An 18452-nucleotide genomic window follows, 5' to 3' on the forward strand; every position below is an offset into this window, starting at 1 on the left:
CGCTTACGCACTAATATTTCATTTCTTACTTTCCATCGAAAATGGCGCCAAAGCTTTTGGTCTCCGAGTAGAAAGCTCTCTGTCTCTCGACTATAGACTGTTTTAAAGCTGGAATAATCCACGGCTTGTCCGTACTGTGGAGCTTAATTACTTTAGATGGAAAGTGTAAGCCAATTCCTGAATTAACTAAGTTCATGGGTTAAGGAAGAGCCGAAGAGGCCAACTCTGAGGTAGATGCAGTGTTTGCAACATTTTGCAAACCACTCATGAGTCATGTGCTGAGCAACACCAGCCAAAAGCGTCACATGCCGACTGCATGGTGAAAATAGCGCGTGCTCTTCTTGGTTGTATTTTTGCCGTAAAAGACAAAAGCAGACACACCACCACCTATGTGAAACCCATTTTCCTTAGCTATGGTTGCTTTTTTTGCAATGCATCGAATGTAGAGGCAGCGCAATTATGATCGTTAATATTTTGAACTTTTTCAATGCTTATCTGTTGGTCAGAGACTTTCTTCACCCAGCTCACATGGTTGTTTTGAATTTCCGACTAAGCAGTTATTACTTTGTGGGAAATGACCCGTGTTACAGGCTTTATCAATATGGGCCTGGCAGCTTTGATCCTTCGCAACCTTTATCATTTTATCGCGTAGCCGACATGCTGTTTGTCTCCGCCATATTGATATTATGATTGATATATTATTGATTGACATAAAATTGATATCATGTTTTAAAAAAATTTACACAATGTTAATCTACTAGAAATACATGCATGCAGCAACCCCTCGCCTCGGTTAAACGAAATTAGTAATGATGTTGGATGGTAACATGATAGTTAAGGAAAAAATACGTTTTGAGATGGAACGCATTGTGGAAAATTGCTTGTTATTGTCCGACTATCTAATTCGCCCAATGGTCAATCATTATGACGTTTGTTAAACTTGATAACTCATTTAAAATATTACAAAAAGTTTATTAATATCAGTCATTTTTTCATGTTTACGTTCAAATCTACAATGTCACAGACTTGAATTTGCCTTCCTCAGCTCATTTAAAATTTTGTTTTCAGCTGTTCGCCGTAAAATAAGGTCAAAACATTCAGATACGCTCAAACATCAAATTACTGCTATATATTGTTGCTATACCATTATAATATCATCACGGAAGCAACAAGTGAATTTTCGTTTCTCAATTGTGGTTCGGACGAATTTTCATCGTGGTCTTTTTCATTGAATAAAAATGCCACTTGTTCCATCTTATTCCGTTGCCACTATTCTGACCTGCAGCCAGATACAGGCCATTGAGGTTAGAATTATGACAACTTTTGTACCACCAAGCTCCTTTGCGCTTCTTGGCACAATTATCTCTCCAAGCATCATTGTCATTATCCTTGGTAGAGAACTGCCTTTGATTGTGATAAGCAAGAGAATCACCTGCGTCACCTTTTATGAATATAAACAAAAAATAATATGTTCAGTTCACTATATTTTTTCCTAATTGACTTTTTTGAAAGAACTATAATATCTAGTATCTTGTCTTTAGTATCTATCGAGAACCTAGTTTTAGTGAGGCTCTGAAAAAATGTTGAAAATTTTAGGTAATATATAGGTATAAATCTTGAAAGAGGTAATATACATCACGTGAAGAGCTAATCAGGACGGATGCTGGTGGAAGTAAGAACATGAATAACTCAATGAGTGACATTTAAAAAATGAAGGACTACCTTTCAAGTAAAACAGTGCAGTATTCTCGCCCAACAGGGGAAAGTGGGGTGACTGTGAGGAAGTGAGAAGCACCACAGATAAACCCGAGGGGCCCAAAAATTAGGAAAATAGAAAAAGGAAATGATGATTTAATGGAAGGACAGAATGAAGGAAGAGTTTCAAAACATTCGTCAAATCATTGTTCAACGCAGAAAAAATTACGCGTGGCTATGTTTCAACTGCCGAATTTCCTAAGGATTTTCCTAAGTGTTCACCTGAATACATGTTGATAGTCAATCTGTATTTGTCTGATTCATTAGCGACACTAAACGTTCCATATTTAGCGTAACGTTTAACGCCATTGAAATCCATCAAATCGACTCTTAGGACATTTTGCTTAGATTTAGACAAACGATGTATTTTATCAAGGCCCAACCAGAACTCGCCGCTAAAATTTCCAAAGCCTGCTTTATAGTCTGACCATCCAAGGTAGAAATCTTGACTTCCGTCTTGTCTTCTTTGAAACACGGTCCACCCACTCCCGTCTGTGCTCATATCACACAAGACTTGGAACGATCCCAGACCACCAGGATCAATGGTATAAACGCCATCTTTTCTCGCCCCAAGTTTATAATGATGGGCGCAGCTGGTAGCTATAAATATTAAAGAAAACACAGCGGAATGTTCAAAAATAACAATTACTTTAACTCATCACTGCATTCATCTTTTTCATACGTGGTTAAATGATACTGATTTTTTTTCTGCTGCCAGCAACTGTTACTTACAATCAGTTTATTCAGCTTGTGAAAATGGCTTTTGTGTTTGAGTTCGCACAAATTTGGCATTTTTGCCGCAATCAAGTTTTTTTTATCTATATGTTTGATGCCGCGGCATACCTGAACCCACATTGTCATTTTTACTCTTTTCTTCCTTGTCATTCTTTGCCTGATAAAAATGATTTTAGAAATGCTTAGATGAAGTATAGGCAGAATGAGTACGCATGACGAGAACTAACCGACCTGTGGGCTTCAATTTCATCATTTGAGTTGGGATTTTTGGCCTTCCTTAAATATTTCCACATTTATTCTCCTAATCATTATTATTAAAGACCGCTACCAGAGGTTGACCTATCCCGCTTGTCATTGGTTAATCTGATAGAAATATCGACATATCGTGTGATTGGTTTAGGTCACGTCAAAAGTAGCGGTGGTAGTAGTGAGAGACTAATCTGAACCACGCTATTTGCAGTGTGGCTACGACTGTAAATTGACCCGATTTACACCAGAGACGGATTATCCGTCTGCAAGAACGTGTGTCGGTGACAGATCATTCGTCTGAGAGTATAAACAAACGAAAAACTATCTCGATGAACTGTGCAGACGCGAATATACCAAACGAAACAGAATCGCGTGTTTATAAAGTGCATGGAATTTGAGAAATTTTTTATGTGGTAAAAAGAGTGCACAAATTAAGGCCGTTTTATGATTAATTTTTCGTAGTTCTCCCCATTTCGAGTTTATACTAACAGACGGATGATGCGTCAAGACAAACTACCATCCAAATTCGTCCAAATAGATGAACTATGCAGATAATTCGTGTTGACGGATGATCGGTCTGTTTGCCCGTATCTACACACAGACGAATCAGAAGACGAACTATCTTTCTCTTGCCCAAGTTCTTCTAGACGGATTATCCATCTCTAGTATAAATCGGGCCATTGATGCATTGGACAGCGCTATATATTGTACATGGCGCAAGTAAATGATCATGTGAATTCTTTTTGAGCAGTCATGCATTTTGCAGCTGTAGAAATTTCAATAACATACCTCATCGTCATCAAGCATCAGAATCCATTTTCCAATCATTAAGGTTTGATCTCTCCCCTTTGTGATGTTGGTCAGTTGACAGTTCACAACATTGATCGTTTCTCTGTAGTTGTATCCAACACATTTCGGTTCTTTTTGGCAGAGCTCGTAACATTCTATTGGGACAATCCCTGAGTTGACGGTATGATTTGATATGATTTCATCTGGAGGTAAAGACGAACTTCCTGAAAAGTAGCCATTATGCAAGGTTGAGGACGAAAACAAAGAAAAAATGCAGCAACGAAAAAAAAAATAGGGACAACTCACCTGTCCTAATGATACTATAAATCCTGGGAGAACAGTTCTGTGAAATGATACACGCAATTTTAACAATGAGTAATATTGAAGTCGCTATCTTCAACATGATTGCATGCATGAATGAGGTCGCCAACTTTGCCTTTCCCCACATGCGGTGGCTGAAATAACGTATATCGACATAACAGGTGAATTAAAATAAACGTACGTGTTGTGTTGTCTTATATATATTATTAATATAATATTTTTAAACAATTCAAACAATGCGTTAATCCATAATAAATTTGGTTGTTTATAGTCGCGTATTTCCTTCCTTGCGTGGTATTAAGAAGGTTTAATTGAATGTGTGGATTCAACAGACTTCATGAATTGGGCCATGTGTCAGATTAACTTAATAAGTAACCAAACTCTTCGAATTGTAACTTTTCGAGAGCAAAACATTAACCTTTGGGTAGAAAATTGGTCTCCATGTAGATTACAGAGGTTTCTTTATGAGCTAACAGGTTGATGACGATTATTAAACATAATTTAATTTTATGTGAAAATTACACATAGTCATAAATCATTACCGCAGATAAATCCTCCGATATTAATTAAATATCACACCATAATATTAATTATGCTTCACGGGAGGTCTATACGCATAAGCCAAATTGCATAATAAATGAAGATTGATTAAACAAATTTATTAAATGCCAGGAGAAAATTGTTTTCCATAGATCAATACGGATCAAGGCCAGCACTTACAAATCAACATTACATACAGAACACTACACATAAATCATTAGATATCAACTGAATATATCACACTGTGATATTAATTACATCTTTAGCGAGAACTACAGGCATAAGCAAAATTACATCTTAAAAAAAGACTAATAACAAGTTTTATCGGCAATGTCGACGTCGTCTATTTCGTATTTATAAGCAAATAAAATGCGCGAATAGTGCATACGGACTTCGTAAATTTACAAAGGAGGGTTTTTTCACCAATGCGTTAAAATATTGTGTTTTCTTCTCCCCCATTTTCAAACATTTATTCGCTTCATTTATGGAACGCATTGTGTAAAATTGCCTCGGCCGACTTTCTAACTCGCCTAATGACGTTTCATTAAACCGTATACCTGATTTCAAATATTATATAATGATTACATTGTAAATATCAGTAGATAAATTTTTTCATGTTTCCGTTCAAATCTAATTATTGAATGTCAGACTTGACTTTGTCTTCCTTAGCTCATTTAAAATTTTGCTTTCAGCTGTTGGTCGTAAAATTAAGGTCAAAACACTCAAATACGCTCAAACATCAAATTACTGCTATATATTGTTTCTATACTATTATAATTTCATCACAGAAGCAACCAGTGAATGTTCGTCTCTCAATTGTGGTTTGGACGAATTTTCATCTCAGTCTTTTTCATTGAATAAAAATGCCACTTGTCCCATTTTATTCCGGTGGCACTTTTCTGACCTGCAGCCAGGTACGGGCCATTGAGGTTGGAAGTAAGACAACTTTTGTACCACCAAGCTCCTTGAAACTGCGTTGCACAATTGCCAGTCGAAACATCATTGTCATTATCCTTGGTTGAGAACTTCATTTGACTGTGATAAGCAAGGGAATCACCTGCGTCACCTTTTAACAAAATATACAAAACGTAATGAGTTGAGTTCACTATTTTTTATTCTAATAGATTCTTTTGAAAAGTGGTTAGATATCTAATGCCTTGCAAGAGCCTTGTTTTAGCGAGGCTCTGAAAATTTCGGTTCAAATAAGGAAAAAATGTGGAAAAAACGTGAAGAGCTAAACGAGGTGTATGCTGGAAGTAAGAACATATATAACTGAACAATAACTCAATAGGTGAAATTTGAGGAAAAATGAGGAAAAAAATGAATTTATAGAACATCTCCAACCAAACACTGGACTGTTACGCTTAATTCCAAGAGGGGGGAATGGGGTGGTGAATGAAACGTTTTTAAAATATTCGTGACCTTATGATTTAAACGTTGCTATGTTTCAACAGCCGAAAATCGTAAAAAGTTGTTTACCTGAATAATTGTTTACCTGAATAACTGCCAATATTCAATCTGTATTTTTCTGACTCATCAGCCACACTAAACTTTCCATATTTAGCGTAACGTTCAGTGCCTTTCAAATCCATCAAATCAACTCTTAAAACATTTTGGCCAGAATTGGACAAACGATGTATTTTATCCAGGCCCAACCAGAACTCGCCACTCAAATTACCAAAGCCTTCTTTATAGTCTGACCATCCAAGGTAGAAATCCTGGCTTCCGTCTTGTCTTCTTTGAAACACGGTCCAGCCACCCCCGTCTCTGCTCATATTACACAAGACTTGGAACGATCCCAAGCCATCAGGATCAATGGTATAAACGCCATCTTTTCTCACCCCTATTCTATAATGATGGGCGCAGCTGGTTGCTATATAAGAAATAATTAAAAAGTGTACAGAATACTTAAGAATGGCAATTACGTACTTTAACTCTCTATCACTTATTTCATCTTGTTCATACGTGATTATATTGCGTAAAAACCAGTGCCAGCGGACAATTTCGGAAAATAAACATGACAAAACAAGGTCCGAAAAATAATAGATTGAAGAAGACAAATCAAGAATTTATATTTTGATTTTAATGTTGCTTTCAGCAGCAGTTCCTTAGTCCTGTACAAACGAGCGAGTTTTTCTTATCAAGTTCTCCATGGTATTTTTTTTTGTCAGCAGACGAAAACTTTGGCAAAATTTCCTTGACAATAAGCCTTGTTCAAAAGAATAGTTTCCTAGATTTTCAAACAGGAAAATTATTCTGGTTTACGGTCGTCAAGCAAAAATTGACAAAGAATATTGCGCAGTGGGGAACTAGGAAAATGAAGTTAGTGATTAAATAATTAATTGATTGGGTAAATACTTCATTATTATTACGAAGGCGCCGAAACAGGCGACAGTAATTTGCGCTGATCAATTCTAATTTTAATTTTGATTTGAATAGATACTCTAAAAATTTCATTTTTAGCAGTTTAGTAATTTAGTCACATTCAATATATTATACTGTATTAATTATTTTCTTTGTTGTAAATCCATTGTATTTTTTAACTAAAGATGGATTTTAAAGATTATATATAACATATTATATGTATCATTCATTCGCTTTTATTAAAATTTGATAAGAATATTTCCCTCATTCTAGAATTCTTGCACATATGTTTAATTTGTTGCGGCATACCTAAATACCCATTTTCATTTTCTCTCTTTTTTTCCGTATCATTCTTTTCCTGATAAAAACGATTTCAAAAATGCTTAAGCGAATTATATACGGAGAAGGATTACGCATTACGAGAATGATGTTCAAATAGTGGATACACGGGTTCAAATAGTGGATTGGACATCGTAATATATATTGTACGTGGGTCAATCAACAATCGTGTGATTCCTTTTCAAAGAACAATTTCAATATTGAAGTTTTCATACCGCTTTGTCATCGAGCATTAGTATCCATTCTCCTTCTCCTGCCATTACGGTGTGACTTCTGATGTTGGTCAGTTGGCAGTTCACAACATTGATCCTGTCTCTGTAGTTGAATCCAACACATTTCAGTTCCTTTTGGCAGAGTTCGTAACATTCTATCGGAACAATCCCAGACATGACGGTATGATCTGATATGATTTCGTCTGGAGGTAAAGACGAAACTCCTAAAAGTAGCAAAAGGTTTAAGGAAGAAAGAAGCATAACTGTTTTGGAACAAAGCATTATTGAAAGATTACAAACATAGACGACTTCACCTGTTCTAATGATATTGTAAATCCTGGAAGAGCAGTTCTGTGCAGCAATAAATGAAATTTTAACCATCAGTAATACTGATAACTTAAACATGATTGCATGAGGTCGCCAACTGCGGTTTCTTCAACATGCAGTATAGCTGAAATAATGTATTATTGGCAAAGCAGGTGAAAAAGTATACATGCCCTCTGTGACATCTTATATATTATTAACATAATTTCTATTCAGCCATTTACACAATCATATAAAGGCTATCAAAAGCTAAATTAATATTTACATTACAATTAAGATGATTAAATCATCTTACAATTATAACTAATTGCAAGTAATTCATATTTCGTAAAAATCTTCTTTCATGCATGGAGAAAAAACGTGAAACTATACATAAAAATCTATACTTTCATTGATAATGCAATACGATGTTAAAAAAAGACTATCTGAATTTTTTGTTCTTTTTGATGATAACATAAATACTTGGACTAATATTAAAACGTTAAGTTCTCCTCATCAAAATTTAATAGTTGTAAATTTTATTGTTCAATCTCGTATTTCTGCACTAATACGCCGAATTTTACGTGCCGAATACGATATAATGACAATAGATAATCATCTAGAAAGCATCACTCTCTATTATTTTTCATGTATATGTATTTTATTTTTCACGTAAGTAGTTTTATGTTCACGGTGTTATTATATCAAAATTACAGGAATATAAACGTCACGAGTATCATAAATTCCTAATTGCATGTACGAGCAACATCGCAGTATTTGCATGAAATTACAATACAAAATCGTCAGATGTTTTTAGTCCATTCTCGCAATCTATTCTGGGAAACAATTTTCAATGCAAGCATCACCAGCAACAATGTCAAACACAGCTCAATGTTTTGTGTTTTTCTGGGTATTTTCGTTTATTCTTCTGGCCTTTCTTAGTTCTTTAAGGGCGGTTTGGTTTGTTTAGAAATCTCCGTTTTCGCCATTTTGTTTATTTTGGAAATGGATTCATTAATTATACTAAACTAATGAAATTACTGTACTCATCTGCGCCAATCAACGTCGAGTGATTTTGTCATGCAAATGACAAAAGCATTTATCATCCTAATCATATGTCCGTCATTGATTGATTAAGAGAAGATATTTTTCTATGTCGCCTAATATATGCTAAAAATCTCAGTTTATATCTGGGGGCCCCAGAATCACATGTATTCACTCCGCATGCGCTTGATACGACCAGACCTCGTGCAAAAATCACAGGCGGAAAACTTGAAAATGAACGAGGTAAACAAAAGAGTGTTCAGTTTATATCTCAGTCAAAAAAGCCAAATTCTATGCAATTTTCACTCATGCATATTGTCTCGAGTTTTATTAAGCTCTGTAATATTTTATTTATCTTATTCAAATAAGGTCTTCAAAGCAGCTAGCTGCCTTGCAACAGTTTGTGCCGATCTGTTATTACTGATAAAGTAATTTGAGTAGCATATGAATTATTAGTTTGGGAGGCGAAAGACAGTTTGTGCATGATCATTCATGTAGCACCAAATTCATTTTCACAATTCAAAACTTAGATGTTACTAGCTACAATGCATAATCAAGGCTTTTTATACATAATTTATTTGTTTTACCTGAATTCATATATACCGCTTCATCGTCGACCAGTAGTAACCATTCTCCTTCTCCAGTCATTACGGTGTGGTCTCTTCTTTTTGTGATATTGGTCAGTTGGCAATTCACAACATTGATCTTGTCTCTGTAGTTGAATCCAACACATCCCGGTTCTTTCTGGCAGAGTTCGTAACATTCTATCGGGACAATCCCTGAGTTGATGGTATGACTTGATATGATTTCATCTGGGGGTAAAGACGATCCTTCTAAAAGTAGGCAATATAATTATTTTAAGGAAAGAAAGGCTTCAACACTGAAACTTGAAAAATATCACCTGTTCTAATCGTGCTATAAATCCTGGGAGAACATTGCTGTGAAGAGATACATGCAATTTCGACCAGTAGTAAGATCAATGTTTTTATCTTCAGCATTATTGCACGAGGTCGTTAGCTCTGCTTTCTTTGACATGCAGTTGCTGAAATGACACTTTATCGTTAAAGCAGGTTATAATAAACGTACAATGTCATAAGACTTCGCATTAAGGTGCTAGCGATAATCATCATATTCCATTGATAAAAATTAAAGGTAAATAGTTCCAAATTAAAAGTTAATCTGAAAATATTGTCCGCAACCTAGGCATCTGCATCTGATGAAAAAACCAAATAGAACTGTCTGAGTGTAAACGTTTATATTTATGGCGGAAACGTTAAAATTGCAATTAAGCTCAAAAATAAATAGAATGTTGAAATATTACTGTTAATTTACATTCCATTCACATTAATTCCAGTCGGCTCGTGTCGTTTGTTTTCCTTCATTTTCTTTAAAAGTTACCGCGAATGTTCCTTAATTAACTCTATATCATATGAAGCTATACGAATAAAAACGTAAACAAAATTTCCTGACTGGTTAAAACGAAACTCTTTCTTGTTGCACAGGTTCACCCGCAAACTCTTCTATTACATTATTATTTCTATATCATAATTCTATCACAAAGCAATAAGTGTGTACATATGTTCATTTCTTGGTGTCCATGCATTTTAAAACTGGTTTGGATGAATTTTCATCTCCGTTTTTTTCATCGAGTCGGATTTCCATTGGTTCCATCTTATTCCGGTGCCAATTGTCTGACCTGCACCTAGGTACTGGCCATTGAGGTTGGAATCATGACAATGTTTGTACCACCAAACTCCCTTGTAGTTCGTAGCACAGTTACCAGAGTGTTCATCATTGTCGCTATCATTAGTAGTGAACTTCATGTTATCATGATAAACCAGCGAATCCCCTGCGTTACCTGTTAAAAATAAACGGAAAGTTATGTGTACAATTTTCTAGTACAATATTTTGTGCGCACAAACATTACGTTAAAGATAAATCCGATACTATTGCAATGTATACATAAGTTAAGCCTTTAACAAGGAGAATGCAATCAATAAGAAATAAAAAAAATTGTAATGATAAAATTCGGAGCGTTTTATTAATGTTTAAAATGCGTAAAGAGAAAGAAGGGTCGGGATACTATAAACATTCTGAGAAATTATGTTTTTCACTTTCCATTTACGCCTACTTTAAGAGCGTGTACTATACTAATAGGAGAAAATTTTGGCGCATTGTTTTGGAACGAGATTTTCTTGGGAAAACCGGAAGCAGGTTTTACGGTTTAACTGATTGTGCGTAGGAAGGTTCACTGGTCCTCATTTTAATATAACTTCACCAGAATTTTAGGGCAAAATTTGAAAGCAATCATTGTTCGTAGCGGAAGGGTTCTCACAAGACAATCAAATTTTCCATTTTCTGGTAACTCATGTAGGTTTCGTATACCTGAATAACTGCCAATATTCAATCTGTATTTGTCTGATTCATCAGCCACACTAAACGTTCCATATTTAGCATAACGTTCAGTGCCATTAAAATCCATCAAATCAACTCTTACAACATTTTGACCAGATTTCCACAAACGATGTATTTTATCAAGGCCCAACCAGAACTCGCCTGTAAGATCACCAAAGCCTGCTTTATAGTCTGACCATCCAAGGTAGAAATTTTGACTTCCATCTTGTCCTCTTTGGAACACGGTCCAGCCACCCCCATCTGTGTTCATATCACATCTGACTTGGAACGATCCCTGGTTGTCAGGATTGATGGTATAAACACCGTCCTCTTTATCGCCTTGTTATATAGATCGGCGCAGCTTCTAGCTATAAAAATGTGAAATATATAGGGTAAGATTACTTGATTAAGCTTCTCTCATCTTGTTCTTCTCAAATGTGATTGAAATGACTTTGCTGTTTATTCACATTTCAGACTACGACTTCGTAAACATTAAATTAATGTCCCAACATGAAAGGTAGAATGAAATAATTTTTCGTGCCTGTATTGTTCAGCGGAGTAGTTTTTGTCGACGATAGATAATATGAAGTTGTTGAAGGTTCAGGAGTGACCGGTAATTGTACGAGAGGATTTGACGTTAAATTAACACTTTGGCGTAGTCCTTTACTTGAATATCCTGAAATAACTCGCATGAGAAATATCAGGGGCCATTTGTTTGAAAGCTGCATGGATAGCACTATCCACCGGATAGTGATTTTTTCAAATGCTTTAAAATCTCCCGTTGTTTGCTAACTTTAATTTAATCTTAGTATACCTAAATCGAGGATTCTCTTGAATAATTGTTGGTTCCCAAGATTAAGTTTATAGCTATATATCGCTTTTCGAGCATTTTTAGAACGGTTGAAAAATTCATTGTCCGGTGGATAGCGCTAGCGAGCCTTCGTACAACCGGCCCCAGATTTTTATTTAACCCTGTTTTAGCTCCTTTCAATCTTAGTTATTGAAATGACACTGCTGTTTACTTTTATTTCGTAAACATAAATGATTAAATGTCCCATTCCTAACATCGTCAAAGGTAGTATGATATAATTTTTCATGCCTGTATTGTTCAGCGAAGTAGTTTGTGTCGACGATGGATAATATGAAGTTGTTGAAGGTTCTGGAGTGGTCGGGGATTGTACGAGAGGTGTGGAAGTTAAATCAGCAAATGAGGTCTTTGATGCAGCCAGAGTGCTTGCAACATTTTGGGGTGGTCTTTCACTTGAAGTTCCTGAAATAAATGACACGAGAACAACAAATTCTTCGGCAACAAGTTGTATGCTCAACAAGTTAATTTGAAAAGTTCCTTAAAAAGTTCCTAACTTCCTGTTTCATTGACAAATCAAATTTTATATTTTATTTTTGAGCAATCTGATTGGTCAATGAAACAGGAAGTCAGGAACTTTTTAAAGAACTTTTCAAATTGTTGAGGAATTGTGCAGATGTGTTCTTTCAAGTTAGGAAATGAACTGGTCAACATTTTTCGGAACGCTTCTATTGGCACGACTGTAATGTTGTCACCCCATTCGATGTTTCCACTTTATAATCATGATAAACTCCGGGATTCACTTGGCAGCATAACTCAGTGTCCTCATTTCCTTTTTACTCCGTCAGCATACCTGCAATCATTTTGCAATTACCTTGTGACTAAAACATGAGTTTTTGATGCCAGCGCGATTCATCGCAATGATTTTACCAAACTTTAGCTCTCAAATGAAAAGTAAGATAGTTTAAAGTTCAAATTTAAAAATTTTAGGCCTGTTTCAAACGTCGCATTTTGCATGTGTCGAATACAATTCTAATTAGATTCGACCCTAAAACAACAAGACGCCTGTTCTGGCGTTAACTCCGGCGCACGTGCCAGTCTTCAATATAGAGCTTCTGAACATAAACAATACAGTTCATATTCGCATTTAGATACCTTGCGAACCTAAATGTTCGATCGCGAAATTCAAAAGGACATTGTACTTTAAAAAGTATAGAAGTTCAATTGTTCAAAAATGTAAATAAACCGCATGATATATTCGCTTTGTCTTACACTTTGCCTTTGGAATTCGCGCTTATATAGTTATATTAAATGTTCAATCTTGTGCAAACTACGACGTTCAACGCGCCCATACACGACCACATCATTGATCATCTTGTCAAACGGCGAAATAGCAGCGATATTATTAAAATAGGACCAAAATCTACATGAATTAAATATATTCTTACCCCAATTCAATCTAAACTTAGTCGAAAAGCGTGAAAAGAACGGTTTATTTGTTGCTCTTGGAGGAATTGCCGTATCATGCGAGCGAAATCGAATCGCGCATCGGAAAATTAGCCAAAGCTGTGCACCACAACTCTTAGCAGATAAGACTGGGACGTAGATAAATACGGTTACATACACATTTTAAATACAACAATGTTTCGCGCCATTCAGACTTGCGACGACGAAAAATAAAAAAAAAAAAAAAAGAAAAAACACAACAAAACAACAAAACAAAACCAGGGCGAATTTTCAACTCCGTCGCTGACGCCGGAGTAATAATCCGACCGTCATTTCAAACGTCGCATTTCGTGTTACGACCAGAAAGAGACGCAATAATTATATTAATTATTTCGCGCCAATTCTTCGAGTTTAGCATAATTTATTTAGCTCTTGCGCGATAACAAAAGCTTTGCGAACTGTTGATATTTTGATTATGACACATGTAGCTAGATAAAATGACTTAAATTCGCCATAGATGTAAGTATATTTAAATTTTTTTCTACTAAGGATAGCTTAGATTTATGTTTTAACGGTTCCACGATGTAATTCTTTACAGCAAACCTTTGTTAACCTCGATATATCGATATTGACATTTGAAATGTAACGATGTTACAACGAGAGTAAATATGCATGGAGAGTATAAAACGAAGCGTATGATGATTGGTGAATGATAAAGGACTTAATAAGACATTCGGTTGGGTTTGTTACCAACATTTCGCATGTGCTTAATTCAAATAGTTGCGGGCTCTACTGGCCTTATGATCAGCGACAGTCCGCTTGGGCGTAAATAAAAAATGTCATATTTCTAGAAATCCTTTTCTGGCTATTATTTTCCTCATATTCTTGCCTAAATATATTGCACTTTATGCAATATCCAACTGCTTCTTAGCCGCTTCCAACAAGTCAGCCAGCCTTGGGATTCTTCGTTTTATTCGTGTACTGCGCAGCCATTACGAACAGACGCGGTAGGCAAATGAATTTTGTCAACTTTCATGCACACGTAATACAATACGATTGTTCTGGTTCATTTATTTTGTCTACGGCCTCCATATTTCCTTGCTTGTGCCTTTCAATATCATAACATGCATGACGTTCTTCTTTGTCTTTTTCTTCAAGCGAATTGAATTCGACACTTGCAAAATACGACTTATGAAACCACGTCGCATCCAGCTCGCATAATGCGAGTGGAACAGTCGAATTTAGCATCACGGTCGACCGCAATTAAAAACAGCGAATTCAATTGTTTCATACGTCGCATCTCGCATGCAGATAATTCAAACAATTGTATTCGACACATGCAAAATGCGACGTTTGAAACAGGCCTCAGTGTATATAGCATCATCACAATATTTAGAACTTCGATCACTCGTGTTTGTGTTTTTTTTTACATTGCGCTTTTTTGGAGCATCTTGGAACATCTTTTACAGACAACGATCATTTTCTCAAATTTATCCCGAATGTCACAGACTTGACTTTTCCTCCCCCGACTCATTTTGAAAGTTTGCTTTTTACAAGGCTTATAAAAATTTAATTAGTTCGGAAACAGTTTATGATGCTCAAACATGAAAAAATTGTTATGTCAATGTTATTATATCATAGTATTAATTTAATCACGAGGAAACAAGTGAATGCTCGTTTCTCGTTTGTTACATATCATCTTAAAAGTGGTTTGGACGAATTTTCAATTCTGCCTTTTTCATTGAAAGATTTTTCCACATGTGCCATTTTATTCCAGCTGCACTAGTCTGACCTGCACCCAGCCATTGAGATTGCAAGAATGGCAGTTCTTGTACCACCAAGCTCCGTTCCACGTTTTAGCACAATTACCAGAACTAATATCATTGTCCCTATCCTTGGTTGAGAACTGCATTGTATTGTGAAAAGCAAGAGAGTCACCTGCGTTACCTTAAAAAATATACAAATATACAATTAATATGTCCAGTTCCTTGTTTTACACCTCCGGGAAACAACTAGGTTCTTATATTGACTATTGGGAGTCTTGTTTTAGCTAGGCTTTGAAATTTCGATCAAATTAACATTTTGAGAGTGATAATATATATAAGTTGACGACCTAAACCAGGCGAATGCGAAACGTAAGAACTATTAACTCAGGAATAAATCACATTTGCAGAAAAAAGAAACGAATTTTAAATTTCCTCTGAACAACTTTTCATTCAAACACTGGGTTGTTCTCGCCCAAGAGTGGCAAATGAGGCGGCTGTGAGGAAGTGGAACATCCGATGTGCAATAAACCCTTGGCATGACGAAACTTCGGAAGGTAAAGGGCGGGGCAAAATGATGAAGTAATTTAAAGAATTAGGGAACAGAGGAGGCATTCTTAAATCAAAGCATTCGTTAAACCCTTGTTCAACGCAGAAAATATTTTCATGTCGGCCATCTTCTAATGTAAGCGTTTTAATTAACACCTAAAATTCATGTGACTTCGCATACCTGAATAACTTCCAATATGCAATCTGTATTTGTCTGATTCATCAGCCACACTAAACGTTCCATATTTAGCATAAGCCTCAGCGCCATTGAAATCCATCAAATCAACTCTTAGAACATTTTGGCCAGATTTCGTCAAACGATGTATTTTATCAAGGCCCAACCAGAACTCGCCTTTAAGATCACCAAAGCCTGCTTTATAGTCTGACCATCCAAGGTAGAAATTTTGACTTCCATCTTGTCGTCTTTGGAACACGGTCCAGCCACCCCCGTCTGTTTTCATATCACATCTGACTTGAAACGATCCCAGGCCATCAGGATCGATGGTATAAACATCATCTTTTCTTTCTCCTTTGTTATACAGATGTGAACAGCTGGAGCTGGTACCTTTAAAATTGTAACATGTATTTAGGAAAATATGACTCGTGATGTTTCACTCGTATTATTAATGACTAGTATGCTAATAATCCCGAATTATACTCCACATCGCACGATTAACCAGAATTATCATCTCATTTATCTTATTTATACGTGGTTAACTGGAAAAAAAATTAATCGTCGGCACAGCTGGCTATAAAATTGTGAAATAATCGAGAATAAGTTTTAATTTATCCATGCGTAAGCTACGCAATTAAGCTGTGTAATATTTTATTTATCTTTTATTCAAATAAAGTCTTCAAACCAGCTAGCTCGCTTTCAAAAGTTTGAGGCGATCCGTTATTACTGTTAAATTAATTTGAGTAGCACTTTTTACCACGTTTGTCCGCTCAAACAATCGATTTATTCACGTTATTTCTGTTTATGAAGCTACACAGATTCTAATCGTTATCTAGATTCTCATATCTAGACATTTATAATTAGAAGTCTTTTGGTACATCAGTTTTAAAATTGTCTAATCAAATCTTAATTTTGTTAACATTGCATTGTATGCATGCTCTCGTTCTATATATGAATTTTTAGTTTGACAGGCGAAAGACAGTTTGTGCATGATCATTCATGTAGCACCAGATTCATTTTCACAATTCAAAACTTTATATGCTACTAGGTAGCTACAATGCATAATCAAGGCTTTTTATACATTTTTGTTTTACCTGAATTCATATATACCGCTTCATCGTCGGCCATTAGTATCCATTCTCCTTCTCCAGTCATTACGGTTTGATCTCTTCTTTTTGTGATGTTCGTCAGTTGGCAGTTAACAACATTGAACTTTTCTCTGTAGTTGAATCCAAAACACCCCTGTTCTTTCTGGCAGAGTTCGTAACATTCTATCGGGACAATCCCTGAGTTGATGGTATGACTTGATATGATTTCATCTGGAAGTAAAGACGATCCTTCTACAAATAGGCAATATAATTATTTTAAGGAAAGAAAGGCTTCAACACTGAAACTTGAAAAATATCACCTGTTCTAATCGGGTTATAAATCCTGGGAGAACATTGCTGTGAAGAGATACATGTAATTTCGACCAGTAGTAAGATCAATGTTTTTATCTTCAGCATTATTGCACGAGGTCGTTAGCTCTGCTTTCTTTGACATACAGTTTCTGAAATGACACTTTATCGTTACAGCAGGTTATAATTAACGTACAATTTCATAAGACTTCGCATTAAGGTGCTAGCGATAATTATCATATTCCATTGCTAAAAATTAAAGGTAAATAGTTCCAAATTAAAAGTTAATCTGAAAATATTGTCCGCAACCTAGGCATCTGCATCTGATGAAAAAACCAAATAGAACTGTCTGAGTGTAAACGTATATATTTATGGCGGAAACGTTAAATAAAAATTCTGTACGCAAATTATAAATTTGCGGTTAATGGAGTAATATGTTCTAGAAGGTCCTATTTCATCCTAAATATGGACCATCTCTAGTCTAGTTGTCATAGTTACCGCATGCACTAATTTTAGCCCGGGCAAGGTCAAGGCCTCAATAGAACAAGGCAGCCTTTACCAGCTATGTTAATAGTTATAAAGTCCAAAATCTGACCGAACTCTGGCATCTTAGCATGTGAACAATGTATGCAAACTTGTGTTACGGCCAATCGAATCTCCCCTGATTCTCGCCGGTCTTTCCCTTCACGTGGACTAGAACAATGGCCCCCTTTTTCTGTAAGAATTTTACCTGTTCCCCCAGCTAGGCATGCATTGGTCATTCGCAAGACCAGCCAATGCGTCCACAACGCCGGTCAAATATTTAAAGGTCTTTTATCGAAAGGCAGCAATACTTATATCTGCGTTTCAAAAGTAATTATCATAACGAAAAACTACAAAAAAAATTCCCACCCAAACCCCACCCACCTCTCCACAGCGAAGGACTGGCCTATATTATCTCTAGAAAAACCTATAGTTTTTGCATACTCTGTCGGGTTTTGAGTGCTCTTACTGTCTCAGTATGACTAATGGTGGTCCCTAGATCATCAGCTCTCAACTCACTGAACAACTTGCACAGAGCTGGCTCACATCCTCTACAACTTAGAGGTCCTCCTGTTCCTATAGGAAAACATAGGTTAATTAAAGCCTCTAGACATACTCGTGGCATGAAAAGAAACACAAACAATAATATAGTGCTATATTTTTATCTATTGGTCACGCGTTCTTTGTTACGTTTTTTTGCAATCTGATTGGCTACCTATAAATGGCATTAAGTTAAATACAGTCAATTGA

The 18452-nt window shown here is 35.9% G+C and overlaps 3 protein-coding genes across 3 annotated transcripts; all 3 read right to left on the reverse strand.

Annotated features, from left to right (window-relative positions):
* Positions 1-1187: 1187 nt before the first annotated feature.
* Positions 1188-3567, reverse strand: LOC114515858 (ryncolin-1-like). Its single transcript, XM_028535180.1, has 4 exons — positions 3529-3567; positions 2599-2647; positions 1978-2355; positions 1188-1441 (listed from the first exon to the last, which is right to left on the reverse strand). Exons 1-4 carry the CDS (start codon positions 3565-3567, stop codon positions 1188-1190), a joined length of 720 nt encoding a protein of 239 aa, XP_028390981.1.
* Positions 3568-4555: 988 nt separating this feature from the next.
* On the reverse strand, positions 4556-7728 carry LOC114516284 (ficolin-2-like). The gene is made up of 5 exons (XM_028535712.1): positions 7619-7728; positions 7308-7528; positions 7063-7111; positions 5885-6262; positions 4556-5455 (listed from the first exon to the last, which is right to left on the reverse strand). Exons 1-5 carry the CDS (start codon positions 7707-7709, stop codon positions 5202-5204), a joined length of 993 nt encoding a protein of 330 aa, XP_028391513.1. The 5' UTR covers positions 7710-7728; the 3' UTR covers positions 4556-5201.
* A 7336-nt stretch (positions 7729-15064) lies between these two features.
* On the reverse strand, positions 15065-16938 carry LOC114515859 (ryncolin-1-like). Its single transcript, XM_028535181.1, has 3 exons — positions 16878-16938; positions 15790-16173; positions 15065-15243 (listed from the first exon to the last, which is right to left on the reverse strand). Exons 1-3 carry the CDS (start codon positions 16936-16938, stop codon positions 15065-15067), a joined length of 624 nt encoding a protein of 207 aa, XP_028390982.1.
* Between the last annotated feature and the right edge of the window lie 1514 nt (positions 16939-18452).

Source organism: Dendronephthya gigantea, unplaced genomic scaffold (genome assembly GCF_004324835.1).
Source record: "Dendronephthya gigantea isolate DGI-Jeju-01 unplaced genomic scaffold, DenGig_1.0 000005F, whole genome shotgun sequence".
Lineage (NCBI taxonomy): Eukaryota > Metazoa > Cnidaria > Anthozoa > Malacalcyonacea > Nephtheidae > Dendronephthya > Dendronephthya gigantea.